The sequence below is a fragment of the Calonectris borealis genome, chromosome 17 (genome assembly GCF_964195595.1).
Source record: "Calonectris borealis chromosome 17, bCalBor7.hap1.2, whole genome shotgun sequence".
Lineage (NCBI taxonomy): Eukaryota > Metazoa > Chordata > Aves > Procellariiformes > Procellariidae > Calonectris > Calonectris borealis.
This window is the reverse complement of record NC_134328.1, coordinates 17,437,927-17,465,332: the sequence shown is the minus strand read 5'-3', so window position 1 is coordinate 17,465,332 and position 27,406 is coordinate 17,437,927. Positions and strand designations below refer to the sequence as shown.

The following is a 27,406-nucleotide window of genomic DNA, read 5'->3' as shown; positions in this document are numbered from 1 at the left end:
TTCTCTTGACACTGTTATTTGGATGCCTCCAATGGAAATGCACAACGTGGCTGAAACTCTGCTTTTCTTGGCATTTCTCTGTCGTGCTGAGAAGGAAAGCAACGCAGCGCTGGTGAGAGCCAAAGGCTTTGCGCGTGTCAGGATGCACCTGGAACCAGCGCCCAATAACTCACTTCGCCAGTGCACAAAGGACAATGGTTGCCTCCCCAGGCAGCAGGTGTTTCAACAAGCGCTGAACACCTTACCCCGTTGCCAAGGGGTTCAGACCGAAATGGGCAATTCAACCCTCTCGGGAAGACTGGTCATGCCGCAAAGCTGAGATCACAAATGTCGGGGGGGGGAAGTCAGAACACGAGGGAGAGCTGGGTGAGACCATGGAGGATGCCATTTGCAGGTAAGTCCATGCTCTGTCCTCCAGGCCAAAAGGAAGCCAGGAGAACACGGTGGACCCCAAGCACGGGAAGGAGAGGGACTCTGACTCTCTTCCATGAACACTTTCACTGCTTGTAAAGACATTATCAAAGAGGGTGGATGTCACCTGCCATTTTTTCTACCAGTTATACTAAATATATACTAAATATTTTGATTGGGAACGGGTTAAAGAGAGGAAGGAATTATTGCACGTGGGCCATTCCAGAGGTTAGAGGAGATAGATACCTTAAAAAAAAATTTGATCTTCTCTCTGGTCTAAAACTCACTGAACCCAACAAACACTCCTGTTCCCTTCAACAGACTCACCCAGGCCTGATGGAAATGGAGGGCATCCTTGATGAATTGCCAAGACCTCCTTCAGCGCAACACGTGCAGGTCTCATCCCTTCTGGTCTGAGCTGCCCAGCTGGAGAGCGACACAAACCACAGCAGCTTCTTGCTGGTGTTTGAAAATCAAACATTGATTTCTTGGCACCCTCCACCCAGAGACCTTTCTTTGTGCTCCTCAGTAACACCACAATGAAGGCAAGCTGCCCCAGCACCTGCTGTTCAATATTTCACCTCGCTAGGTCAACGGCCAATGTAATCAAGTATATGGGAAACAATAAAAATGGTGTATAAAAAAAAGTGTCCACCCAATGTCCTGGTTTCCAGCACTCTCTGCCAATTTCTGCCCCATCAGCCTTGGTTGTGAGGATATATAAAGCCAGCACAATTCCTTGGTGCGGCCACAGCAAGACACGGACTGAGTCAGAAGAATGGGAAGACTGGCCGGGAAAGGTAAAGATGCATTTGCAAACTGAATAGCTCGATATAGGCATTGCTTGTACTTACTTTGGTGAGTGTCTGTAAGGGTCAGTTCTGATCAGAGGTCCGCTTTCTGCAAAGACTGATATAAACATGTATGTTTTCTGCAGGTTAAACTTTCTGAATTACTTGTTTCCTTAATATTGTAAGGGCATTACAAACATTATAAACAACTCCCGAATGTTTTTCAGAGGTAGATAACACTTTCACCTTTTTATTTGATTTTAGCCTCTTCCATAACTTCCATTCGCTCCTCAATTAATTTCAGCTCCTGCTTATTTGCTAGTTTTATACCCATTATATGCTCTTCAGCAGGCGTGACGTTGCTGCAAGCACCACTGTACCTTACAGACTTGCAGGGGCTTTTCAAGGCTGCGCCTTCTGTTAGCGTTTTTAAATCCCCAGGCACCACAGAAGAGCTAAGTTATTGCACAAACGCTGACAAGCCTGGGAGCGCAAACCCGACCCGGGAGCGGATCCGTGGCTCCCGAGCGTGGCTCCGTGCCTCGGGGGCTGGGCCAGGGCCATGCCGCTCTGACCCGGGCTGCTCGGGTGCCCTCCTCTTCCAGGCGCCGGCATGGCGAAGCTCTGCGCCCTGAGCATCCTCCTGAGCCTCCTGGTCCCCGCTCACACCGCCAGGTCTCCCGACAGCGGGGCCATCATCACCCCGTCGGGACTGAGCTACCGTAAGTCCGGACCCCGTACCGCCCACGCCGTCAGCGGGGAGGGGAGGCAGAGCACCCTCCAGTCCGGTGATGAAATACCAAACACTGTCACCAGAACCTTATGCCATTGATCAGCTCACTTTCATCATCCCCTTTCTATAGCTAGTATTGGGGGGGTTAGGAAAGGATGGAAGTGTCTCACCTGGACGGATTTCAGTCTGTCCACCTCTGTGCATCAGACCACAAGCTCCAGAGGGTCTCATAAAATATCTGCCCTTTTCCACAGTTGCTGAACTTGCAAAGCCATACGCAGAGATATTCCTCAGGCAGGAACTAATGGCCCCAGCTGGCCCAGACCCGTTTCTCAGCTCCTCAACGCCCAGCAGGTGAGTCCACAGCTCTGCCTTGCCCAGGCTTTGCCACCGTACCACTGGTTCATGCTGGTGTCTAGCTGGAGTGCTTTGAATATCATCACAAAAGGCATTTTGCCAGCGAGGGCAAAAATCCTCCTGGAGATCAACACGGCTCTTTGCCAGAGCGGTGTAGAGACGAGCTCCTGGCTCCTTAGATCTTTGGGCCACCCTCGGGGCACTGATTTATCCATGCACCGTGCAGATGTCATGGACTTTTGGGGTTTGCCCGCTGTGAGGGCAGCCAGGGGCTGCACATCAGGTTGAGCCGGTCTCCTGACACCTTCGTTTCTGCTCCAGCAGGAACCAAATTAACTCCATCGAAATCGCCGAGCTGTCTCTGTCGCTCATCCCCGACACCGGGCTGCGGCTGAGCCTCGCCGTGGACCTCGGCATCACCCCCACGCCGTGAGTGCCAGGGCTGCGGGGCTGGAAGCAGCCCGAGCTCCTGGCCGGAGCGACGGGGCCACGTCCAGCACCTGCCTGCGGGAGCACGGGGGCCAGGAGGGGGACCGGGGGCAGCGCCCGCGCTCCAGCCTCCGCCTCTCCTCCCCTGGCACAGCTCGACCACGGAGGTGACGAGGCTGTCCATCCTGGCGGAGCTCCACGTGGAAATGAACCCCGAAGGGAACCTGGAGCTGGTGTCCTCTGCCTGCAAACCCGCCGAGGAGGAGATGCAGGGCACCGAGGAGATGGGAAGGTCGACCCCGCGGTTTTCCTTGTTATGGCATTTGGGTAACGGGGGAAAAGAAGAAACTGAGGCACAAGCATTGCTAGGCGGGAAGGTGACGTGACTAAGATCTGCCCACTGCCCTAAAAGCTTAGGAAGGTTAACACAAAAACTTTATCTTCATGGGAGGAACTTTGTCCTGCTTGCAGGGTTGGTTTCCCCCATTTTAAGAGAGTTTCATTCTCTCTTGAGGGAGCGGATCTTTTAAAGTACTGTAGCAGGAACATTTTTAATGCAGGTCCAACGGCAATTCTTCAGCGTTTTAGGATTCTGAATTGTAATTGTAGCTTAATAGACAATCAAAAATAATGGTAATACTGTCTGTGGGGGCCTTTTGGGTCAGATAAAAGACGCTCACCAACCCTTGGCTGAGCTGGTTCTCGCCTAACATCTTCTATTCTATTGTTCTCATCCAGCACGTCCTCTAGTCCAGACGTGGAAAAGGAGATTACCATCACTAGGGTAAGATAAAGTTTGTAAAGGCGTGAGACAGGAGAAGACAAAGTTCTACAGTTCTGTAAGAATTAGAGCACTTTAAGACAAGCTGGTGCTTTGCCAGGTCTCCCCGCAGCCCCGTGGTCACTGAACGCTGCCACCGCCTGAGCCCTGGCTGCCGCGCGGCCGGCCGATGGGGACGCATCAGAGGCGTTCGGGGGACGCCTGATGCCGGCAGACTCCCGTCTTCATCTGCCACCTCTTTTTGGTTTTTATTCCATAGATTTGCCTGGAAGTCTCCAAATTTCTGTATTTGCCAAACGAACAACTGTCGTCTCTGACAGGTGAGCACTTGGCTTTCAGTCTCGTTACGGACTAAGGGCTTCGGGGCTCATTTTGGAGCAGGTCACGAGATGGGACGGGCTCCCAGCCTGCAGCAGAAACACAGCAGCAGCGGCTCCGCCGCCGTCATCTCCCTGGGGACCCGCTCCCTCCGCCCAGCTCTCTTTCCCTGCCTCTTTACTCCCATTCCCAACCTGCCATCACTGCTCCCCTCCTTTCTGAGCGTCCCTCTGCTCGGTTTGCAGCTCCGCTCCCCTTCACGCCGAGCTCCCAGGTCCAGTACCTGCCCCTGGCTGCACCCATGTTCTCCGAGCAGGGAGTCATCATATCCTTGCAAGTAAGTCCTCGCTTCCCAGCACTCACAGCCCAGCTCCAGGCTTTGGGAGAGCCGCTTCCTCCCAGTGCTACGTGCCCCGAGGCACCTCAAACTCCTTCTCTCCTTGCCCGTGTCCCTGCAGACGACTTTCAAGGTGGCGGGGATGGAAATCCCCCTGCCAGTCAGCCCCGTGCCGTTCAGCGTGCCCGAGCCGGCGAGCTCCAGCCATTACCACTTCACCCTGGCTTTCTCTGAGCACTTCTACACCAGCCTCTTCTTCGCCCTGGAAATGGCTGGAGCCTTCAACATGACCATCCTGGTGAGTAGAGCAAGTGAGCAAGGAAGGAGCGGAAAATGCGCATTTGGAGGGCCAGCCCTGCCCCACAAATGGCTTGGAGGAGCCGTGCGCCCTGCAAAGAAATGAAAGCATGTCTCTCTGAGTGCCCGTGGGAGTCGCAGCCCCTCGCACCCGGGCTCCCAAAAATATTGCTGGTCTAACGATGCATGGAGAATTTGCCATGAAGAGTAACCAGGATGCTGTTCCTGGCACGTGCTGGCGTGCAGGAAGGCTCCTGCGTGTATCTGCGCGTGGGAGAGCGCTCACGGCAGGGTCCGCACGGCCGTGCTGGACACGAGCCCCGGAGCAGCAGCCCCAAGCATCCGTCAGTCGGACCACAAGTCACGCTTTGTCTTTCAGAGCCCGCTGACCACCGCCACCATGGCACAGAACATTACTCAGGTTCGTTGCCGTTGCTGTCGCTCCGAGGGGCACAGCCCCAGCTCGGGCAGTGCCCCTCGGCCGCCTGCCCACCACCCCGGGGCACAGGGGACGGCTGCCGTGCCCAGAACTAACCCCCTCCCTCGGCAGATGGGCTCCCTCTTCCAGGACGACCTACCGGTGACGCTGCAAGTCGTGTTCAGGAGCACGCCTCGCGTGGTGCTGGAGGAAGACAAGGCGACCCTGAAGCTCTTCCTCACCGTCCACGTCGGGGCGGGCTCGCCGGCTTTCCAGAGCTTCCTGAGTGTGAATGTGGTGAGAGTGCCCGGCGAGCACACCCAGCGAGCTCTGCAAGCGTGGGCAGCGTGCCCGGAGCGTGCCCGAGCCGCACACGGCAATGCCCCTTGCTCCGAGACCCGGCCTGATGGCAGCCGTTGCAGGGGGCTGATTTAGCCCTTACCTGCCACAGCACTCACGGCCTGAGCAGCGCTTGCCTCCGTTGTGCAGAGCAGGGCGTGCGGATCGTGTCGCAGGTGGCAGCACACGGATGGGTTCATTGCATCCCACTGTTCAAAGCTGAAGCGGGACCGTTTGCTCGCTCTGATCCTGCCCTCTCTGTTCCCCTTGCAGGATGTGTCTGCAGGACTCCTCTTTAGCGTTGCCGGTACAAGGATGACGATCTCTACAGCAGCGATAGAGTAATGAACCCAGCTACGCTCCGAGTCCTCGAAGGGGACATGTCCCAGTTATAGCAGGGAAAGGAGAGGCAAAGCGGTCCGGGGAATTTCTTAGCCTTTGTGGTTTGGGCACTGCAGAGGTAGCTCCATCCCGAGGGAAACAGAGAGACTCCAGTAACGTGCTTAGAGAGAAAAGTGGAAATTGCACCCTTCCACCCCCGCATTCAGCACAGGCGTACGCAGGCGACCGGCGCACGCCAACGCCGTCCGCCTCTGCCTTTCCTGCCGTGCCACGGCGCCGCTGCCGGGGAAAGCACGCGCTCCGCTGCCCCACCCGCAAACACAGCCCACGCTGGGGGCTCCGGCGTGCCCGGCCAGACCCCGGCCCCGCGGCATCCCGCGCCGGCCTGCCCGCTTCCGCGGGGGCCCACGAAAGCTGGCCAGCCTGGGTCCCGGGGGGCAAAACGTCCTCAAGCCCCTGCTGCTTGCCGGGGGGAAAGCCAGGCCCCAGCCGCCCGCCCGGGCGTACCCAGCACCAAGTGCACCCCGGGCTGGCCCTGAACTCGGCCGCGGCGCTTGGGGAGCGTGAAAGTCACTGCCTGTTACAACCTCCTACAAGCAGCTCCTGTGCCGCTCTTTGTTTTCCAGGGACATTGAGCTCAGCCTGGCTGCCTCCGACGTGGGTCCCGTGCCGGTAGGTGCCCCCAGCCGCGTCCCCTCCTTACACCGTGCTGCTGTGGCTTGCTGAACGCAACAGCCCGCCCTTACCGTCCTCCGAGAGCCTGGCCACTCTCAGCGGCGCCAGCCAGCCTCGGCTGCCCTAGCCCATGGCGGGCAGCGGTTATCAGCAGGGAAGCACTTACTGCGGGTGCTCGCTGCACCCTGCAGAAGGGAGAGGCAGGGATTAGGATCCGTGCGGGATGCAGAGGCGCAGTGAGCATCGGGACCCCTCTCTGGCTGGTCCCTGCCCCTCTCCTCCTGCTTCAGAGTCACACCGCCAGTGAGCTGACCGTGGATTTCCCTTTGGCAGGCTGCCTTACTGGAGGAGTTACTTTTGCCCACAATCCGTGAGGAGGTCTCGGCTCAGATGAACGGTGAGGAGCCGGGAGTTTTGCCGCGGTGCCGCCACGCAGGATGCACGACGAGGACGGAGGCAGCACCCAGCTGGCAACTTTCCCTCTTTTTTTCCTAGCGGTCCTGAGCGAAGGCGTATTCCTGCCCCACGCCTCCGGCTTTACCTACACTGACGTCAACGTCATGATTCACAGGGTAAGAAATAAGACATTTAAATTGCTCCCTGCTACGTTTGATTTAAAGGGAACCCGGGAGCGATGCTTACCTCCGGGCTCCAGAATAGATCGGAGCCTGCTGCTCTAGCCCTGTTAACCTGCAGAACCAAGTTTCACCAGTTTAAATAGGCAGAGTTCCCCTCTGGCCCCCTGACACGAGCAATAGCTGTGTCGGAGGGGCCACTGGCCTGCGGAGAGCCCCGTGCGGGCTGACGTGAGCCGCACGGGCACGCTGCTCAGCCCTCCTTCCTCCCCTTGCTCAGGACTACGTCTTGGTCTCCTGCAACCTCCAGCTACAGGTGAGGACCGGAGAGCAGACCACCGCGGGCTGAAGTCTGGTGTCCGGAGTAAAAGAGTGGCAAAATTGTCCTGTTGACTCTGAAATCATGCTTTGCGTTTTCTCACTGCTTGAAGTGTTGAAAATCTTCTTTCTTGCCTTACTAAAACAACACTTTCTCAGATTTAGGATAATAATGGCATTGCACTAGCAGCTTTCTCTTCCAGTCCCGCTCTTCGTATTTTTGTTACACAAAGAGGATGCATTGTAACAATGATGTTCCATGCTTTAATTAAAATTTTCTCTTTAATACTGCATTTTCTGGTATAAATATTGACTTTTTTCCCCTCAACAATTTGTGCCTAAAGACAGTTGAATTTTGTCTTGCTAAGAAGTGGTACCAGTACAGATGTCCAGACCTTACATTTAATTAAGGAAGCATGAAAATTCCACTAATTTATAAGGATGCAAAGCAGCCCCGCGCCTCTCAGCTGCAGAACAACATGGCCCCTACCAACAAGAGATCTTTCATCTGCTTTTCCTCCATTTCTCCTGTTACTATGGGAACATTACGGCTGGTGGGTCAGAAAGAATGGAGGGAAAAAAAAGTCAGTCTGCACAATGGTTTCTGATTTTAGACTTGAAGGCAGTTATATTTTCAAAACTATACTTCTGACAAAGCTCATCACAGAGAAAATGCTGAATGAAACGTGACCGCACACGTACAGACGGTGCACGCGCCGGCTCGGCACGCACCCGCCCGTGGCTGCGTTTGTCAGTATCGGAACGCTCTTTCCTACGGAGCAAAGGTGCCTCCGCGCTCGAGAGGTGGTTCAGCAAAGTGAGGAGGGAAACCCACACCAGACTCCAGCGTGCGAAAGGGAAGGGTGGGCTGGTAACGGAGCTCCTAAAGCCGCCCGAGTTGCTCCATCGCTGGGTGCTGTTGGCAGCTGCCGGGGCGAGAGCACGGCTGTGCCGACGCGCAGGAGGAGCACCCCCACCGCTGGCTGCGCGGCGCCCACGTAAGCTCTGCAGTGGTGACGCCCGTGAAACCGTCTTAATTACATATACATCTGCTTGCACTCGCAACACCTCTACACATCGTTTCTAGCCTCTGGAGCTGCTGAAAAGCACTTCAAAATCTCATATTTCAGAGACTCAGAAATAGGAAAGCAAACAAAACAAGCCAAGTTGATTTATTACAAGGAGTAAAAAACCCTGAAGGTTTATATGCCCAGGTTGGGGACCTGACTAATGATTTTAATGCCCAAAGTTGGCAATAGCGGGAACTGCTCCTAATAAAAGTTTCCTGGTAGAGCTGCAACCATTATTCTTTGACTAATATATCTTAAACTAGTTTCCCAAAAGGAATAAGCTACACTAGTAAAAAGATGTATTTATTTGCCAGTGGATATTCTGCTTTGGGCTTTACTGCACGGCTCTGCATCTCCAGCGTAGGGCTGGGGTCACGGGGGCTGCACACCCCGACTCCCAGCCCCACGCGTCCTACCCGGGGCCAGCCGCAGGCTCGGGGGCAGAGCTGGCTTACGCTGCAGAACTGGGGTCTGCTGCTGCTCCCTCCTGTCACCCCACTTACAGAGCCCCCAGCACAGCTGCATCCGCAGGAGACGGCCGCTGTTGTCCCCAGCAGTCACTTTGGGTTCACCTGGAAAAAGGAACGCTGAGAAAAGCGTTTGTATTAGCACCTTTAGCATAAACAACATCCATAATTTCCCTGGGCAGTATCCCGCACGGCTTCCCTTGCCGGGGGCACTCGGAGCAGGACGCGACAGCCGGATGGTTCAAATGCTGCAGAAACAGAGGAGCCCCTTCGCCAGACCCCGCGGAACAGGGGAGGGATGAAGCTTTACCAGGACATTCCTGGAGCCAGAGCTGGAGAGCCCGAAGTCCCGCGCACAGCGCGGGCAGAGCAGCCAGCCCATCACACCCCGCTCCCGCTGCTCACCCACAAAGAGATTTTCCAGCATGTCAGGGTGCCGGCACGCTGGGAAATGAATCTTTAGTGGTTTTTCCACTGTGGACAGGATTGTCCCAGCTCTTATGAATTTCAACTTGCAGTTTCCTGCTCTGGATTTACTCCTGAACCCACCAGCAATTCAGAGCACTAGATTTATGAGTTGCAGAAGTAACGAGTTACACTGAGGAGATGCCGCCCATCCCTTTTGGAAAGGTTCCTCTGCTCCTTCCCGCTCAGCCCCGTGCGATAAACGACACGACGGAGGCCAGGCCCCGGGAGGAAAAGCCGTTTCCAGATGCACAAGATGACTTTTCCCACTTTTCTGCCATCCCAGGCTCGCGCAGCCCCTGCCCCGGCTCTGCGAGCCCCCAGTTACACCTCCCGCTGTCTTTTCTTCCTCAGGTCAAACAGACCCCTGGGACAGTGACAGATCAGGGATTACTCTGTAGTGTGCCAGCAGAATTAATCCCCCCCAGCAAAGCAGAATGCACACAGAAGTGCTGGCCAAAAGAGCGTGCAAAAAAGGCGCTAAACTTTACTTACCATACAGAAGGTGTTTGCTCAGGAACCAGAGCAAAACCTTGTACGAACAAAGCGCATTATGCCAACCTGTGGGCAAAAAGGGTGGATGGAGAAGCCAAGCCCCATCAGCCCAGTAACCCTGAGGTGGCACAAAGCGGCCACGAGCGCTCCGGCTGCGTGGCTGCCAGCGCAGGTCACCGGGTAATGGGGCCACACAGCCCCCCAACACCCCGCTCCGCCAGCTCCGCGGGCACACCGGCCTCAGGGAGCACGAGCAGCGGGGTCTGAAGCTCCCAGCTCCCGAGCACGGCCCGAGCGCCCACGGCCTTCCTCTTGCTCGCACCCGGTGTCGCAGAAACTCCTCACCCGCGTGGTTCAGCTGGGGCTGGGGCTGCCCGCAGCACGCTGCTTGGGCGGGGACCCCACATCATCTCTGCCCAGGGACAGGGCGAGGTCCGCGTCGCCAGCCGCTGAACGGCCTGTGGAGAGCACGGTCCCACCGGCACCATCAGCCTGCACGGAGCTGGGAACCGAAGGAGCCGCTCAGACTCACGGAAACACCGGTCTTCAGCATTACTGTGTACTTCAAGCCACCCAAACCCCTCCTGCGTGACACACGACATGCCAGCCCACGCGACGGTTGTGTGCGACACCAGGTTTGCCATTTGGGACAGCACAGGAGAGCTCTGGGCAGTCTGCGTGAACCGGGACCGCCGAGGGGTCCAGCGCGTCCTCTGCTGTGTTCAGCGATTCCCCTGCAACACCCCACCGTGATGCTGGAAATTAATGCCACGACCAAGGGCAGATACTGAGCTATTCTTACCTTCGGGCAGACATGCAGAGCGGGGTATTGCCCCGGCCGTTACCTGATCGGTGCTAGACTTCTTCCGTGCATCACCCATGCTTTAACAGTGACATACCACCATTAGCTTTGGGGACACCAGCTCATAATAATTAACACACTAGTAATAATGTCTAGTGTTTGGGAGTTTGAGAGGCCATTTAAGACCACAATGTTGTTTTTTTACCCAGAATAATTTATTTTTTCTGAAACAAAAAATGCCTGAATTCTTTTCCCTGGGACGTACAGAGACCAACTGACTGTTACATCGGTCCAAGCAGACGAGGACTATTGCAGGCAGATGGGTGTGCTCCAGTGTTATCATACTCCCCAGTTATCTGGTAATGAAGGTTTCCCTTCAGATTCTATTAGGAAATGCTCCATGACCTTTGGAAATTCGATTGCATTCCGATTTCTGCGTGTGAATTAGCATTTGGTCGGTAGGTTACCTGGCCAGGAGTAGCCACAGAAAATCCAAGTGTTTTTTCCTCAGGAAGTTTGAGTGGAAAAAGTTTTCAAACCAAAATATCAGTTGTCACAAAGGAACCAGATCCCATAGCAGGAGGCAGGGCAGATACTCTCCCTGAGAAGCATCAGAAACGAGAACCTCATTCCAAGCACTAAAACAGTAGGAATGTTTATTAAGAGAGTTGCATGACAAATGCATCCTGAGCTCCCGCTCAGCACTTCATACCCCTCTGAACGCAGATGGTGACATTTACCTAGAAAGCCATATGCAACAAGTTCACTTTTTCATTATAGCAAGAACGATTTTTCCTCAGAACAAATTTAACAAGTCCACTGCAGCGTCACACGCACCTGCTATAACTGCGACCCCAACATCAGGCTAATTTCTCTAAATACGGTTGTACGCAGAGCTGCCTATCAGGTTTTGGCTCATGCAAGTATCTTAGTACTCCAATAAGCCATTAAATTTAAAACACCTTAAATGTTATCAAGAATCTTGAATCAAGTTTAGAAAAGAAAAGTAGATAATGCCGGTCTCGATGTTCCATCCTCGCGGGTCTGTCTTCCTCTTTCTCTGCCCAGAAAGACCTCTCCGTGCCTTGTACTCCCCAGCTCACACAAGAATCACCAGCAGGCCCTGAAGAAGCGCAAGGAGCCACACATCCACCTTATTTCCCGACTTCGAGGGATGCTGGTTCGCAACAGCTTGTCAGCAACACACAGTGAACAGAAAACCCCTTTGCAAAAATCCCCGCGTCGCATTTGTAGTAAGGAGGGCACAGTGCCCTTTGGGAAGTGTCGGAGAATATCCCAGCTCCTCTGGGATATCTCCAGGATGCACAGGGCTGGAATCTGGTGCAATTCAAGACCCTTTGAACGGTGCCACTGGAAAGGGCTTGCCAGACCCTGGACCCACATCAGCGCTGCTCACACAGCGTTCTCCAGAAAGGAAAGGCAGCCTGGACGGGGGACCAGGACCTACCCCAGAGGGGCCGCAGTTGCGTACCTGGTTTGATAACACTCACGGGCATGAAGTACTCGGGCAGCATTTTCTGACCTGAAGGAGGTCAGAGCAACCCTTTCTGGCCTTTCACGGCTGAAAGTCTTCAGCTCTTGCACGCTAAACCCCCGCTGGCAGGGTCCTGAGAGCAGCCCGCTGCTAGAAACAGCCCCAGTGACCCGCACCGGTGCCTTGCAGGAAGAAATAGCCTTTCCGAAGACTTACCGCTAGTATCTGAATATCCACCTTTATTAAGGGAATGCCCAGCACGTTTGGCAGAGGGATCCCGATGCCCAGAGCACCTGCAGGGGACAGACAGGTCCTTACGCTCCGCCGGAGGGGTGAGCCCAGCTCCCGCCCCACGACAAGCTGCCGCCGGGGAGGGTGAAGGGGGCAGAGCTGCTCAAGAGGCACGGACTGCGGCACCACCACGCACGACGCGTGTTGGCTTTCCTGACATCCTCTGCCACTAGCGGTTGCCAGGGCCCTTAGGACTGAAGCTGGGGTGGATGGTGTAAGAATAGCGTTGGGACTTTTAACTACAGCCTCAAAATGGAGATTGCAGACCTTTAATCGCTCCAACTCTCCTGCTACAGCTTTCAACCATGCACACATATCCCTCGTCCCTCCTCAGTCAAAGCACTCCCAATGTTACAGCGATCCCGGTCACCTTACCGTTGATAAGGGGCAATAACGTTTCCGCCAGCAGATTGCTGCAGTGTGGCTTCAAGTTCAAGATCTGAACCAGAGAAGGAACAAGCACATGAGCAGTGCTGCCAGGCACACGACAGCAGCAAGCACAGCCCAGCACCGTGGCTGGAAGACAGCAGTCCTTGGGACTGGAAATCACTTCCCACTGACACAGCAAAAGAACAAATAGTCCCTCTTTTCTTTAAAGCAAATCTACTTTTCTTCCTCGATTTGTATTTGGTCCTTCCTTTGGGAATCTTTCTACCAGGTAAAACTCCTGCTGGAGCTCTGTGTAAGCCTTCCCCAAGCAGGGGTGAATAAAGAAACAGGCTTTACATTTGCGTTATTAGAAAAGGCAGAAGAAAAAAAAAAAAGCAGCAAAAGAAGAATTGCTATGACCTACAAAGTAGAGCAGCTAACAACTAAAACCCTCAGCAGACGTAATCCATCACAGCCAGGACATGTTTCAGCATCACACAGCGACCGCGTGTCTCCCTCCTTCCCCGGAGCTGCAGTGCACAGCGCTCGCCCGCTCTGCCCACCCAGTAAAGCCTAGACTGGTACGAGAGACTTACGTTACTGATGCCAACATCAGAAGACTCCAAGGAGAGGGAAGTGCTGCAGGGAAAGTAAAGCAAACAGCACGTCAGACACCAAGTCGTGAGACCCCTGCCATCTCCTAGTGCAGCGTCACTCAGCCCAGGGGCAAGGGACCCCTGTGAGGCATCATCGGGGCATCCATAAAGGGATCACAATATTGTAAGACAAAAATCAGGCACTGCCACGCTTGCAAGAGAGAAGAGAAAACAGGAAAATAAAAGCAATAGATCAACACTAAAAGCTTCACCTAATTTTTATTTGCTTGTAAATGAAAAGCACAGCAACAGGGCACACACTAGCTCCTGGCTTCCGCTTCCCTCTCCCGTGCCCAGGTAGTTATTCACTTTGGGAGAGGAGTCAGCTGCTGGTTAGCTGAGAGCAGAGCTTCTAGAAAAAGCCTCCAGTCTGGATTTAAAGATCATGAGCTCTGGAGAACTTGCTACAGCTCCTAATCTATCATTGCAATCACACAACTATCTCCATAGCTAAAACATATGCTTTATTTCAACTTTGAATTTCTCTTTTCTACTTCCATTGAATCTTGCCATATCTTTGTCTATTGAATTAAAAGCCCTTTGATGCATTTCTATTCTCTATATCGCTGCATACAAGCTATGCCAATGTTGCTTCTAAATCTAGCTCTTTGACAAGGTAAATGGCTTGAAATCCTCAAACCTCACGCTGTAAGAAATGCTTTCCAATCTTTAATCATACCTTGACTGGCATTAATGACAGTGCTTTCCTTTACTCCTTCATCACGCACGTCCAGTATCAGACATTTCGAACCATTGCCCAGGATGAAAGTCAAGCTGACAGTCTTGCAATTATGCAGGTTACCTCATTTCTCCTTGTTATAAAACTGACACAGACTTTTCTTCCAGTCTCCTAAAACTTTCCCACTGCTGTAATGTTTCCTGAAAGTCAGCAATACCTGTCCACCTCGTGCCACCAGCCAGGTATGAAATTCTCAGATTCAGGAAATGAAATGTCTGTTTTACAGACCTTGAGAGACATTTCAGGTTAGCGGCTCCAGAGCTAAGGTTGCAATGCAGAGGATGTCACCAGCCTGTAAGAGGGCAGCACTGCCCGGCGTGGTCACAGCCCTGTTTGTGCAACACTCCCGTCCCTTCTGCCATCGTTCAGGCAGCTCCAGCAGCGCTGCGTCACCGAGGGACACGCTGTCACAGCGCTCGGAGTGTCCCTGATGAACTGCAGCCCCTCCTCTCGTCCCGCGCTCTTCTGGCCACTGCTCCCCAGCAAACCGAACCCTGAGCTCCGGGGAAGCCGGAGCTTCCCAGCACGGCTGAACACCCAGGGCTGTCTCAGGGGAGCGAGCGGGCTGGGGCGTTGCAGCAGGCTTTGCCTCGAGCACCCGCGCGGGGACAGCCTACCTGCCCAGGGACAAGCCCAGCACCAGTCTGCCTCCGGCGATCGACACGTGGGCGTTTAGACCGAGGTCCTGCAGGCAGACGGGGAGAGGATCAGCCCGTGGAGCCGTCCCCATCCCAGCTGCCCGCCACGCGGCTGGCTGTGCGCGTCACCAGTTTGAGGTCTTTGCATCCACACTCACCGCCTTCAGGAGCAGGAGGTTGAGGATGGATCCATCTAAATGGTTAACGAACACCTGAATCATGACTGAAAGCTCGACGGTGGCTCTGTTTTCTTCCAAGAGGATGAGTGGGTTCCCAGACAACGTTAGCTTAATGCTCAGAGGACTGGTCCCGTGGCAGGTGGAGCACTGTGGGAATCGGGGACACGTGGAGGTGGCTACCCACGCCCCACGCGCTGGCCAGGCAGGGGACGGGCGGTCCTCTGGTGGACTCTCACAGCCCATGACTCTGTAGGGCCTCCCCCAAGGTCACACAGACCTCGGACAAGCCCAATTTATAGAGCAAATAGGGCCGGCAGCACGGGTCAGCACTCCCTGCTGCAGGCAGTAAGGGGCTGAGGAAGCAAAGGTGGATACGAAGGCGGCTGTGGCCCTAAGAGGGTGCCCGTGGTGCCCAGGAAACGGGAGATGCCAGGCATTTATCAGCTCTTTCTGTCAATGGCTGCGAGAGGAGACGTTCCCCTGCTCAGGGAGCGGCAGAAGGTTGGCTACAGCCGATGGCACAAGGAGAGCGGGCACCGTGCAGAGGCTGCCGAGGGCTGGGCACAAACCTCCGGTCCCTTCACCGCTCCCATCAGCTGGTCGGGCAGCAGGGCAGCCTCGAGCTATGCTGGTGCGGCTCGGCCGAGCCAAGGGGAGGGGAGCAGAAGACTGGAGACCTTTGGCAGCAGCACCCGGGCAGGTCCAGGAGCATCACTTGGATGGCCTCGGACCTGGCGAGGTTTACGCAAACCTTCAGCAAACCCCAGCAAAAGTCACTCACCTCAGCAGGAACGAGGATTGTGATGGCTTCTTGCAGACGGCTGGCACCGGAGAACTGTTGGAACAAAAGCGCAAGCAGCCCCAATGAGCACTCCAGCCGATTTCACCAACACCGTCCTGCCGGGGCCGCCCCTCTCCCACTTGTGTCCCTGTTCCCAGCCAGCTTGTTCGCACCCCTGGGGGCAGTCCCCGAGCCCTCGTCCGCTCACTGTCCCCAGCGAAGCCACAGGCTGCTCAGTCACACGCAGACCTACATTACGGCAGCACCCCGAGCCCTCAGCCTTCTCCGTTGCTCCCAGCTGCCGAGGCGGTTCCCGGCCAGGCATTAAGGTGAGAGCAACCAGCAGCAGAAGGAGGTGTAGCCCACGGGCTTTCAACATTTTTCAGTGTGTAGACTCCTAATATTTCCCAGTGGAAGCACAGATCGGAGGTACAGAAAATGCATATGCCTAGAGAATTGCATTGCATATACAAAGTTGCTTTTCTCAGTGAATTTTAAAGACTCCTTGAAACAGAGTACAGACCTCCAGGAGTCCATGGCATAACCAGTACACAACTGGTTTCAACAGGTATCCCTGGGGGTGCCCACACAGAAACAAGAATGGCTGATCGATGCATGTGCTATTTTTTCTGAAAAGAGCAGTAAGGAGGCAGCGCTGGGGCTTGAGCATCTGCAAGTGAGCACATGCACGGCGGGCCCAGACCGGCTGCGCGCTGAGCGCCAGCAGAGGCTGTGCATGCTGCGAACGCCACGCACAGCCCGCTCCTGAGCAGAGCTAAGGTCACGCTGACGCGCGTCCCTCGCCACCTCCCCTGGCATGACATACAGGTGCTGCTACACTCACGACTTCTGGCGTGCAGGTGAACGTCTGCGGCGGTATCTGGATGAGGAGGGACAGGGCTGCATTGAGAAAGCTCTGGCGCAGTCCCAAGACCAGGAGCTTGTCCAGCAGCGGGGGCAAAGCAGAGGGGGACGAGTCATGGGGGATGATGCTGCCTCCCACCTGCTTCACTGCGCCCTGCAAAGAGAGGTGACGCTGACGTTAAACCCTTCAAAGCCACGAGGAACGCCCAGATCCTCGAGACAGGGTGCAGCGTCTGGGCCAGCTGAAACAGCCCTCCTCTCGCCAGCAGCTTAGGGAAAGCACTGACTCGGAGCAATTCCCTCCACATTTAATAGATGAAAGGAGCTGATAAAGGCCCGAGTGCGTAACTGAGGCCTTCTTAGCTAATAACACACTTTGTCCAAATCACAACTCGCTGCTTCAGTTCATCCTTGAGATTTCACTCCAAGAGCAAGCGAGCGGTGAGGGTGCTGCCAGCCCGGCGGTCCCAGCCCTGCCTTCCCTCCCTCCAGCGCCCGGCCAGGCGCGAGCCGTCCTCGGACTCCAAAACAAACTTGCACCGATACCATCTACTTGCTAAGGAGACCAGCTCTGAGCATCTGGGGGTGGTGGGGGCAAAGACTGATCCCGATGAAGTACCTGCACTAAGGCCAGGGCAGCAGCGCTGATCGTACAAGACTGCGGTGTTTGTTATTAGCCCTTGCTACTCTTTATTGCTTATGGCCCAGTTGCTTCTCGCTAGCCCCTTTCTTTTATTGAAGTTCTCCTGTTTGAAAGTACTGTTTGCTTTTTGCTGGTTTTTTTTCCCCAGTGAGACAGGAGTGAAGAATACATCCATTAGCTTGGTTCACCATTCACCCGCCACAGAGATTGAACAGCGAAGGCAAAAAGCCGCAAGACCCAGCCTGCGGGCAGGGCGAGGGAGGAGATGAAAACTGCCTGTCCCCACAGTTACAGACAGCAGGCACGCGGTCTCAGGCAGTCTCAGGATAAGTTTGCAAACAGAGCAAAAGCGGGCTTGAAAAAAAGGACACCCAGTCACTCAGTGGCGATTTGGATAAGGATCTAAATATTCAGCTAGCATTTCCAGAACAAGTCATTAGCCCAGCTCCTCCATGCGGTTGCACTGGAAGAAGACAACTGCTCCCGTGGGATGAGGTGAACAGTCTGAAAGGCACCACGCCGCAGTCACGCCCGCAGGGTCCTGTTGCCCAGCGTTAACTTACGTCTAAATCCAACCCCAGGAACAAGCCAGAGGTAAACGGGAGGCTGGCCAGCTGGTAGTGAATCGTTCCTGCCGTACCGACTGGGATCACCGCTTCACGGAGAAAGAAGATCGTTACAACACCAGGAAATAAGCAGCAACACACACTCTCCCCTGACCCCGCAAGGCCACCAGCCAGACCTCACACCCACAAACCAGGTCCCGAGCATTCACTTCTGTGGGATGCTCGCTGCTACTCAAACCGGCCAAAACATCCCCAAATTCAGCTTCGTGGGATCTGCCTTTAGAATACAGCCCAAAAAGAGCAAAGATAATAAGCTAAATCCAAGGGTGATGTATGAAAATGGCGTAAGGAGGGCCGAGGTGGGAGCAGCTCACTCGGCGTGCTCGGGTGTGAACTCGAGGTTCAGTAACAGCCCCGCAGAAGTGCAGCTCCTCCCTGATGCGCCTCTGGGCTAGAGGTGGGAAAGGCGGGACTGCAGGGAACGCGGGGAAGCAGCACCTCATCCTCCGCCAGGAACGCACCATTGAGAGTGCCCAGGAGCTGGATGTTCACAAGGTTGACCACAATATCAACTACTGGGCACAGCTGCAACAGAAAGCAGAAATGCGACCGCTCAACCCCCCTCGCCACTGCCGTCACCCTACAGCCTCATCACACCCACTCTTTTTAATCTAAATCCCCAGGGAAAAAGTGCTGCGCGGCATTAGGCAGCAGCTGGGATGCTGCGAAGGACTTGGGGGCATCCCTGGAGCTCTGGTACCGCACCAAAGGGGACTGCTTTGACCTGGGGAATATTTCAGGCATCGCCCTGCGGGCAGAAACACGCTGGCAGCAGCCAGGCTGGCCACGGGCATCCCTGCCGAGCGGCACGTGCCAGTGACGTGGGAAAGCAACACAGAAAGACGGTGCAGCTTGCTGTGACCTTGTAACATGTTGTTCCTGATATTTTTGTGTTTCAGCTACAAAAGGAGGGCAATCTTCAGGCTTACCAGACCGGGCAGAGTTGCTGTCAGCTGGTTAAGCACGATCTCATTTACTGATAGGGACAGTAAGCTGGAAAGGAGAAAAAAAAAGTTTCCAATCACCACAAACTCCAGGATAGGAGACAAAAGGATCTCCAGCCTTCATTTTACACACGAGTGTGTCCTTAGCCAACCCTTCAGGGACACTGTTGCAGCTAATCCTGGCAAGAGCAGGGGCTGTGCAGAAGGCAGGGAGGGCAAGGAGCTGCTCGCCTCACCGAGGGGAGAACTGGGCTAATTTCTGAGAAGCGAGGGCTTCAGCACTGGGGGTGCGCAGACATCACTGCACGAAAGGACTGAGCCTCTCGCAGTGTAACCTGAGTTTGTTTGACCCCCTCTGGTATTTAAATCAGTGCTGTAGTTAAGGGAAGGTGGAGTTGTTATGAAATATCTCCATGTTAGTTACGAGAAACAAACAACTTACATGTGGAATAACAAGAGGAGAAATCTGCTGTGTAACATTTCAACTAAATAGATCACTCTGGGATGCGTGATGCCTGCAGGCAGCGCAGAGCCATTTACTTTTGATAATCAATATATTTCTGGACTATTGAGTTAGAACATGCAGCAGCACACTCGGCAAGCCACAGACAGCAGGAATTCATAATTCATCTTGCTATTTGTGCCCAAGTTCTGCCTATAGACGCATCTGAGGAACTGCCATGAAGTCAGTCATGTACTTCCACACTCCCCCTTACCCCACGGGGAGCTCACTTCCTGCACACCATCACTTTAATCCTGCTAAAACTTAAAATATGACCCCCAGAGTGGGTGAGTCGTGTTCCTCTGTTCACTTACACAGTCTCTTTCAAACCAGCTGCTGCACTGATTGAAATATAATGCATAATGCTAAAATTAATTAGGAGAAATTCAATGAACTTGAAAAGTGAGTAATTCAAAAGCAATAAAAGAAAATATTTCCCATGATCAATTTACTGTTGCATTCATCAATACATGAAGTCAGCAAGTTCTTTCTGCCAAGAATTTAATAAGACTGAGCAAGAGATGGGACATTTGCATGGAATTACACACCCCCACAGCGGTCAGACCGAAAGTCCAAATGCCCATATGCCCTGCATCTTTCTGTGACAGCAGCCAAAGGCAGAGTATAAAACCAGGGCAAGCAATGGTGCTGCTTTCCTAGAACACTCCCTGCCCTATTATTCCTACCCTTTGGATATCAATTCACTAGCTAAGTCTAAAGCAAGTGCACTGAAGAGGTACCAAACCTCACACTTCAGATCTTAAAACTTCCATCGGCAAACAGGGCAAATTAACCCTCATCTTCCAACAACCAAATTTTTTGCCAGTTCCACTGAAGCAACTGGCTTTGGCAATGGGAAAGAAATTACTTCCCTGAGGCCTGGCTTTGTATCAGCTTAGCACTGTCTGTGTCCTGGCAGACTGTCTAGATCATTGGATAAAGAGAAGAGGATTACAGGCAACGGAAAACATAAATCCACAGGCACTTACCTGGAAAGGAGCTTGATCTTTACGGCACCAAGAATGCAGAGGCAGTCTTCAATGACGACCTGGACTGTGCCTGATTCAAAATTCGTGCATTTAATGTTTGCAGTAATGTTCACATCCACTAAGATATCAATTAGTTCTGAAAGAAGGCCAACCAAGCTGAAAAAAGTAAATGGGTTGAACAGATTTCATCTCTCAGCCTCTAACCAGAGAAACTCAGCAAAGCAGAAGCAACAAACTGCACCTCCATCTCCTGCAATTCGTTACAAATGCCACAAGCCATCTTTTGGTGCCTGTTCTGCTCTGTGACTTTATTATAGGTAAGGAAAATCTAGAAATCCATAAAAGATGCAAAATGTTGCACAATAGGAAGCCTGTGGGTAGGGGTTTCCCTTAACAGCTACCGTGAAACACCACACTCACCAGTTGCCGCTGAGCTCCAGCTTTGCGGCGATGGTCAGCTGGACCCCGATTCCTGGCAGCAGCACCACTGACAGCTTGGGGAGCCGAACCTTGACAAGGTGTAGGCTGCAAGGAACAGCAAAAGCTGGCACACGTTAAAAGCATCTCCTAACCGCTGAGCAGCTGTACGCACTGAGGAACCTACAGCGCCCACATCACCACAGCCACCTCCAGCTGGAGGCACGAGTATTATAAGCAAGAGATACCAGCGCCAGGATGAGAGACAGAGTCTGCAGCTGAAACCCAAAAGAAGGCAACCTAGAACCAGATTGGGGTGGAGGCCAACTTTATAGAGCAGTCAACTTTTTCTCTCTATGGCACCTTCCTCTCTCTCTCAGTGCTGTCAAGCATCTCAGATATCAACAGCAGCATCAGAGCTGTCATTCTGCATCTGCATCCGTAATCTGCAGTGCACTGCACCATCCACCTTGCTAACTTGCTACAGAAAACTTTTGTCAGGTCAGAATTTCAGTATCAAAATAAAACAAGGACAACTACTTGGGCCAATGACGCCAACTGCAGCTCAGCTTTTGTTGCTTCAGAATTGCTGGTCAAGGTGCACTCACGGAAAAGCCCTCGCTCTCCACTCACCCAGTGATGCTGGTGGGAGAGCTCAGCAGACCCCCTTCACCCATGATGTTTGGGAGCACGAGGCCCTGGAGGTGCTGCTGGAGAAGTCCGTTCTGAAGTATGGCGTCCGAGAGAACTGGAAGACATCTCTGTGTGAGGACCGGTGCTTGCAGCAATGACCTCTCTCCACTCGGTCAGATCTGTCCTGGCAAAGGAGTCGCACAACAAAGCCCCACCGCCCCTCCTTATAAAGTCATTAGCTGTCTCAGTGCAGTCAAGTCACACAGGGGAAGACATTTTACAATGTGCACTAAGCCGAAGCTGCCCTTAGTGGCTTAACCAGGAGGGGTAGCGGTGGAGAGCATCCCAGGTCGTGCACTACCAGCAACGACAGCGACCCCACTCAGCGGGAGCCGTGCTTCAACTCTCAACTTGTTTCCCATTTGTAAAGGGGGTTGGTTTGTTTGTTTTAAATAGAAGCAACTTGAAACAAGCCTTTTTTTTTTTGCTGGAGCATTGCAAATATTAACACGGCCGCTAAACTTCACAGCAGTTGTTTGTCAAATATCAGCTGCTCCAATATGGAAATGAAAAACTAAGACAAAAAGAGGAAATAATCCAGATCTAGCCCTGAAATTCTGTATGGCTGATTGGTGCTGAAATGTGTCCCAGTTCTGGAGCAGAGAGATTTCCCTGACCCATGAACCCAGCGACGGCTGTCAGAAGCTCTGAGCAAAGTCTGCAGCCCTGAGGAACTATAAAATAAAGATTAAGACACTCAGGAGGTTTTACTCCACATCATGGTCCCACATAGCTTTCAAAACAAACATAATTCATGTTTTCTAGTTACCATTCTGCATTGCCCCTGGACTGATGGCGCAGGACAGACCGGACAAGACTTCTTGAGAGGGTGAGAGGAGGCCACAGAAAAAGATGATTCCAAAAAGCTTCAACATCGTCATCTCCAGAAGACTCCCCTGCTGGCAAGGGAGACATCAGAGTGAAAAGTGGGGGGAAAGCCTCTGAGAAGGGATCCCAATGTCTTTACGAGGAAAGAAGTCAAGCGAGAAATCCCTCCTCTACTCTTTATCGAGCTCTGCTCGAGCCGGGGGCAGCAGGACCTTGTTCATGTCCACACATGTGGACAGACTTCAAGTGTGGTCAATAAAAGCCCTTTCCTTGTCCTTTGTCACTTGCCCCAAATATTCTACGTGTTCACACAAAAGAAAGCCAAACTGCTTTTCCCCTGAACTGATGTCTAAGCAGTCACTATTTCTGTATCCCTTAGATGAAAAGTTACACGTGTTTTGGTAAGGGTCTTTGCCAAGGGTACTTTGCCAAAAGTAATCTGAGGATTACTTTTGTTCTTTCTAACTTTCAAAAGCAATAAACTAAAGCTCAAGTGACAAAAATAAGCTAACTATAAAGTTATAAATAATAATTATTAACATAAATTTAACTATGAAATGACAGACAAAGGCAGATGATCAGGAGCTCGGTGCACAGCAAAATCTCAAACTAAAGCAGCCGAGCACCAGGCACACTACGCGCGTCCTCCCAGAGCTGCGAGGCGATAGCACTGCCACCACCCGCCTTCGCCAGCCGAGGCTTTGAGGCACAGACGGTGCTGTTACCTGCATCAGCTGCAGCCAGCTGGGAAGGGCTCCCGGGTCCGCTCGGGCTCTTCTGGAAGTCGTCGAGACTCTGCGTCGTCCTCCCTTTTTTCCCTGTAGCTGAGTTGGGAGAAGTTGCGCTTATATAAAAACTGCAGCCAACCAGACACACCTTTTCCTCACCACCTCCGCGCCTCATGAGCGGGCATCCCTTATACTCTTGTTCTTCGCAAGCAACACCCAGCTGCCACCTCTCTTGATTTATACGAGGTAACGTCACCGCTGACTTGACCAGCTGCCGTTTCCCTTTGTGGCCTGGATCACTCGGATGCCGCTTTTTTCCCCCCCTGTCTGTCTTAAAAAGGATACCTGTGACGGTGGCCCCAGTGGGGATCCCCAGGCTTCGAGCAAACCAGCTTTTTAGGAAATCATGAGAATTACTGAAGCATCTAAATCTGACAGGAGGCTGATGGGGCTGCCTGTAGGGGAGGGCAGTGCGCGGAGCACATGGGCACGGATTCAGGGAGGCTTACCGTAGGGAACAATCTACTTTTCCCAATCCCCGAGGAGCTGTGGGACTCATAATGCTCATTCCTGTCTCAAATGCAACACGGGAAAAAGATTTTCTTGACAAAAAGCAACATGGAGGGGGTGCGGAAACCTGGTAAATGTTGGCTTTGTTAAGATCAAGCTTCAAATTGCTTTCAGTTGTATCTGTAAAGGGTGTCATGAATTGTCTGTAAAAAAATGAAGTTGTAATGAGATGTATAAAGCCAACAATAAATATCATTTTGAATAAGCAATGCTTATGCTAGCTGAATGAGCCGAGGGCAGCAGAGACCGTATTTCAAAGGAAAATCTCATCCCACAGGGGTGAAAATCTCATCCCTCAGCAGATGCCTTGGCCGGGCTTCACGGAAGTTTCCATTGTGCAGGGCCCCGGGAAGATCTTATCTGGGGACTTTGTTCGGGTCTGGTCACCCATTTCAGCAGGGACGGACTCAGATGGAAACCGGGCAGCAAAGGGCTGCCGAGACGACTGGGAAACCGAGAGGGGCTGGCGCGCTCGGCCTCGCGAAACAGAGACGGGCAGAGAGACGATCATTCTCCACGGGGGGAGAGGGGCAGAGGGGCAGAGGAACAAGCACAAGCCAATACGTTCAGGTTGAAGTTAGGAGAAAGCTGCTACCACCACTGCGAGTTTTGGGCTAGCTTTCCCATGGGAATACAGAAGGCAGCAAAAACAGTCTCAGGATGCTCTTCAATACCGCACAAGGCGTTTTCTGGCAGTAACAGCAAAGTGCTCTCACCGAGCAGGAGGGTCCTTCAGCACGTGCTTCCGAGGGCTCAGACCCAACGAAGCAACCCCACCGCAGAAACGCCGTACGAGCTCTTGTTTGATTTAACACACACTCAGTCTGGACTGCATTTGGTGTGCTGATGGCAGTCTAGTCCCAAAAACAGGAATGAAGCTAGCCCCCCCGAGAAGGCTGGAGCAGCAAAGCGAAGCCAAAAACCATCTCCCGCGGCAGATGCAGCCCAGCTGCCTGCTGAGATCGAGACAGCAGTGCTTGGTCAGCGAGGAAAAGGCACGGAGCAGCACTGCAGCCCACCCCCCGGCCCTTCACGGGCTGCGAAGTGCAGAGCCACGCCAGCGGGTCCTCCCCGCAGCTGACCCCCGGGCAGCCGGTCCCTCGCCAGCACATCGCGGTGCCCGCACCCCGCCACCGGCTCCAGCCTGCTTTCCCCATTTTCTCCCCCGGTGTCTCAGGGTAATTTACACTTACTGGTTTTATTGCTGACTCTGCTGCTTGCCCTAATGTGCTTTTACTGCCTGGGACAACCTATCCGTGTTTCTCCTTTTTTGTTCCCTTTCAAAGAGCCTCACCCAAACGCACAAGGCCGAGTGGTCATCGCAGATGTCCACACTGAAGTGTTCAGGAGACTCTGCTCCGGCCTCGTACACGCTACAGGAATATCGCTGCTGGCAAAAGTCAGCTACTGAGCATGCACAAAAGTAGATTTCCAAATGGCTTCGGACATGCCACTGGGTGTGCAACAAGCACCCGAGCCGTTGCATACGCACAACACGACTGCACGCTCAAATCAGATAATCTCGCAGCTAAATGGCAAGAGGCAGATATCTGTGCTCGTACCTGACACACACGTATTGTACCAACAGCAGCGAGCAGAAGCTGTAAGGAAAGCAGAACATTTTAAACATCGCTGTAGATATTTCTTCCTGCTGTGCGAGTTTTTCTTATTCAGTCATATCCTTTGCCTCCCTCTCATGCACCTATATTTCATTCTCTCCTTGCGGCAGTGATTTAGATATCCCTTACCAGGCAACTGAATTCAGTTCTGCAGTGACAAGGGAATATATATTAAAATGAAGCATTGCAAGAAATGCTAGAACAGATTATCACAACACAAATGCCAGAAAGTGGAAGGGCTTATGGAAAGACTAACACCTGCAGAGGAAAGACGCTCCGGAGCAGCCTCTGGCATTTGGAACTGCCCCGAGCTGGCGGCTCAGAAATTTCACCGATATTTTTTCTCTAATGTTCAGAACCATAGAAGCCTCGGGAAAACTTAGGAGAATTGCATACATCTCAAACCAAAATGTTGAGCAACATTAAAGGAAGGGGGGAAAAAAAAAAAAAATCAGAATTTTTTCACCACCGTTTGAAGAACACCACCACATTTTTATAACAAATGGTGTTCTTGAGACATTCCAAAGGTTTGCAGGCTACAGGAACAAAATTTCTTCATTGTTATGTGAATTAGAAAGAAAAAAAAAAGAGGAGTAACCTCAGCCTGTAAAACTTCTTCAATGGGCAAATAGTAACTCCTTATTAAGAATACACATAAACTGAATCCTGTCTCTCCAGGTGAAAAACCTAAATCTGGTAGTATGAATTACATCCTGTGGTGGAGCTGCCTTGTACAAATACTCAGTTCTCTTGCAGGGACAATTCCTAGAAGTGACTGCTTCCAAAGGGATGCTGTGAACATTAGTGAAACTGCTCAGTTTAAATGTCGACGGAAAGTAACTTCCCTGATGTCAACAAAAAGAAGCCAGCTGAAGAGAAAGGAGAAAGCACTCAGGTAGGACAGCAAACCTCAAACTAAAGTAGGCTGCTACGACAGAAACTGGAAAAGGAAGAGGGAAAATGAAATAAGTTTTAAACACTGGGGCTGTGAACTTCCAGCCTGGTTTCCAAATAGCTGAAGTTCAGCTTTATGAACCATTTTCCCCACCTGGCACTTTACTGGGGAATACGGCAACGACGGCAATACAGTCGGATTTGCACTGCAGCAGGTCTGACACTTCGGCCAGCGCGTTCGCCAGTGGCAATTCAGTCCAGAGATTGGGAAACAAATGCACGGAAAAGTGTCATTTGATGCTGTATTCACTCTGCCTCATTGCAAACAGCCTTGCTCAGGGGAGATTTTTTCCACTCCTGTTTGTGAAATTGCTCAGGGAAGCGGAAGGAGGGAACCTCTCACTGAACTCCCAGTCCAGTGTAACACGCTGAATTACGCTAACCAGAAACGCTGCGTTAGTGAAGCATCTGTCTTTGTAAAGTTACCCGTGTTCTTGCTTGCTCCCAGAGCCAGACTCAAAAACTAATTTCTAGCAACAGGATTTGTCAAAATATGAACTAAAGTCTCCTAGAAAGGAGCTGGAAGCTTTTAGTAAGAACTGAAGGAATCAAACCCTCCTCAAGTTCTGGGACTGGACTTCAGCCCAGGATTGTCAGAAACCCACAATCCCCACAGCCAGATTTACAGTTGGTTTAGCAGCTTCCATTGTCAGCAGCCCACAAGGGCAGAGCAGCTTAATTAATACCAATCACACTTTATAACAACAGCGAGCCTTGCCAAATCGATCCCAGGCTTGCACTGACCCAGGACTCCTGCTTAGCGCACGTACCAGGGACTTGTGGCATGTTGTGCGTGGGCAGACGTCAAAAGCATCCTTTCCAGATTTACTTGTGTCTGATCGCTCACCCGTGCAGTTTCCGACATAGGGAACTTGAGAAACAGAAACGTAATGTTGGGGAAAGGCCACGCAGGGAGCACAGGCAGGAAAAACAGGGATAACAACACGAGACTCACGGGCAGCAGCTCTAAGGAGCTGCCTGTCAAAAGGAGCGAGAACAGCAGCATTGATTTCTGGATGTATCCGCAGTGCTGAGCACAAACAGCAAGGCAGAGTAAAATCGCTGCCATGAGATAACAACAAATCAATGTCTCCAGGAATTTTATAGACAGGAAACTTTCTGCTTCCGAGATGTGAACTGAAGTAGAATGAGGGTAATGTTATCAGCCACAAAAAAGGGATAAACTTCATTAGCCAGATGCAACGTGATGTGTTGCAGTGCAACAACGGAGGCATTTTTGCAGACATGTCTTCAGGCCTTAAGACGTCAGAGCTCCACAATGCAATGCCGAAAGCAGCACTGGCCAAAGGACTCGCGGGGGGAACCACGCCAGACCAGGCAGGAAAGTCTAGGAAGCCCTGCAAACCCTTCCCCAGCTGCTTCGGGCAGGTGTTGGCTTCACTGAGTTTTGCAATATTTTGTCGGTGTCTGTCATCGGCCTGAGTTGAAGTCAAAGTGCAG

General features: G+C 52.6%; 2 protein-coding genes across 2 annotated transcripts; one reads left to right on the top strand and one right to left on the bottom strand.

Moving 5' to 3' along the window:
• Nucleotides 1-1,815: 1,815 nt before the first annotated feature.
• On the top strand, nt 1,816-7,414 carry LOC142089865 (protein TENP-like). The gene is made up of 15 exons (XM_075166932.1): nt 1,816-1,924; nt 2,190-2,289; nt 2,617-2,721; nt 2,876-3,013; nt 3,460-3,505; nt 3,762-3,822; nt 4,066-4,157; nt 4,279-4,455; nt 4,834-4,875; nt 5,005-5,169; nt 5,485-5,552; nt 6,180-6,225; nt 6,562-6,625; nt 6,724-6,800; nt 7,084-7,414. Exons 1-15 carry the CDS (start codon nt 1,816-1,818, stop codon nt 7,150-7,152), a joined length of 1,359 nt encoding a protein of 452 aa, XP_075023033.1. The 3' UTR covers nt 7,153-7,414.
• A 3,646-nt stretch (nt 7,415-11,060) lies between these two features.
• On the bottom strand, nt 11,061-22,139 carry LOC142089864 (BPI fold-containing family B member 4-like). Its single transcript, XM_075166931.1, has 15 exons — nt 22,016-22,139; nt 21,187-21,301; nt 20,557-20,661; nt 20,137-20,292; nt 18,631-18,694; nt 18,163-18,226; nt 17,639-17,730; nt 16,413-16,586; nt 15,569-15,622; nt 14,767-14,934; nt 14,588-14,655; nt 13,172-13,214; nt 12,582-12,645; nt 12,132-12,208; nt 11,061-11,543 (listed from the first exon to the last, which is right to left on the bottom strand). Exons 1-15 carry the CDS (start codon nt 22,125-22,127, stop codon nt 11,520-11,522), a joined length of 1,380 nt encoding a protein of 459 aa, XP_075023032.1. The 5' UTR covers nt 22,128-22,139; the 3' UTR covers nt 11,061-11,519.
• Nucleotides 22,140-27,406: the final 5,267 nt, after the last annotated feature.

Coding starts and splice junctions, on each gene's coding strand:
- LOC142089865 (XM_075166932.1), top strand. CDS start 1,816: ATGGCGAAGCTCTGCGCCCTGAGCATCCTCCTGAGCCTCCTGGTCCCC. Junction 2,722..2,875: donor CTCGGCATCACCCCCACGCC/GTGAGTGCCAGG, acceptor CCCCTGGCACAG/CTCGACCACGGAGGTGACGA. Junction 6,801..7,083: donor TCAACGTCATGATTCACAGG/GTAAGAAATAAG, acceptor CCCCTTGCTCAG/GACTACGTCTTGGTCTCCTG.
- LOC142089864 (XM_075166931.1), bottom strand. CDS start 22,127: ATGACGATGTTGAAGCTTTTTGGAATCATCTTTTTCTGTGGCCTCCTC. Junction 16,587..17,638: donor TCCTGGGGTTGGATTTAGAC/GTAAGTTAACGC, acceptor CTCTCTTTGCAG/GGCGCAGTGAAGCAGGTGGG. Junction 11,544..12,131: donor TGGATATTCAGATACTAGCG/GTAAGTCTTCGG, acceptor GCGCTTCTTCAG/GGCCTGCTGGTGATTCTTGT.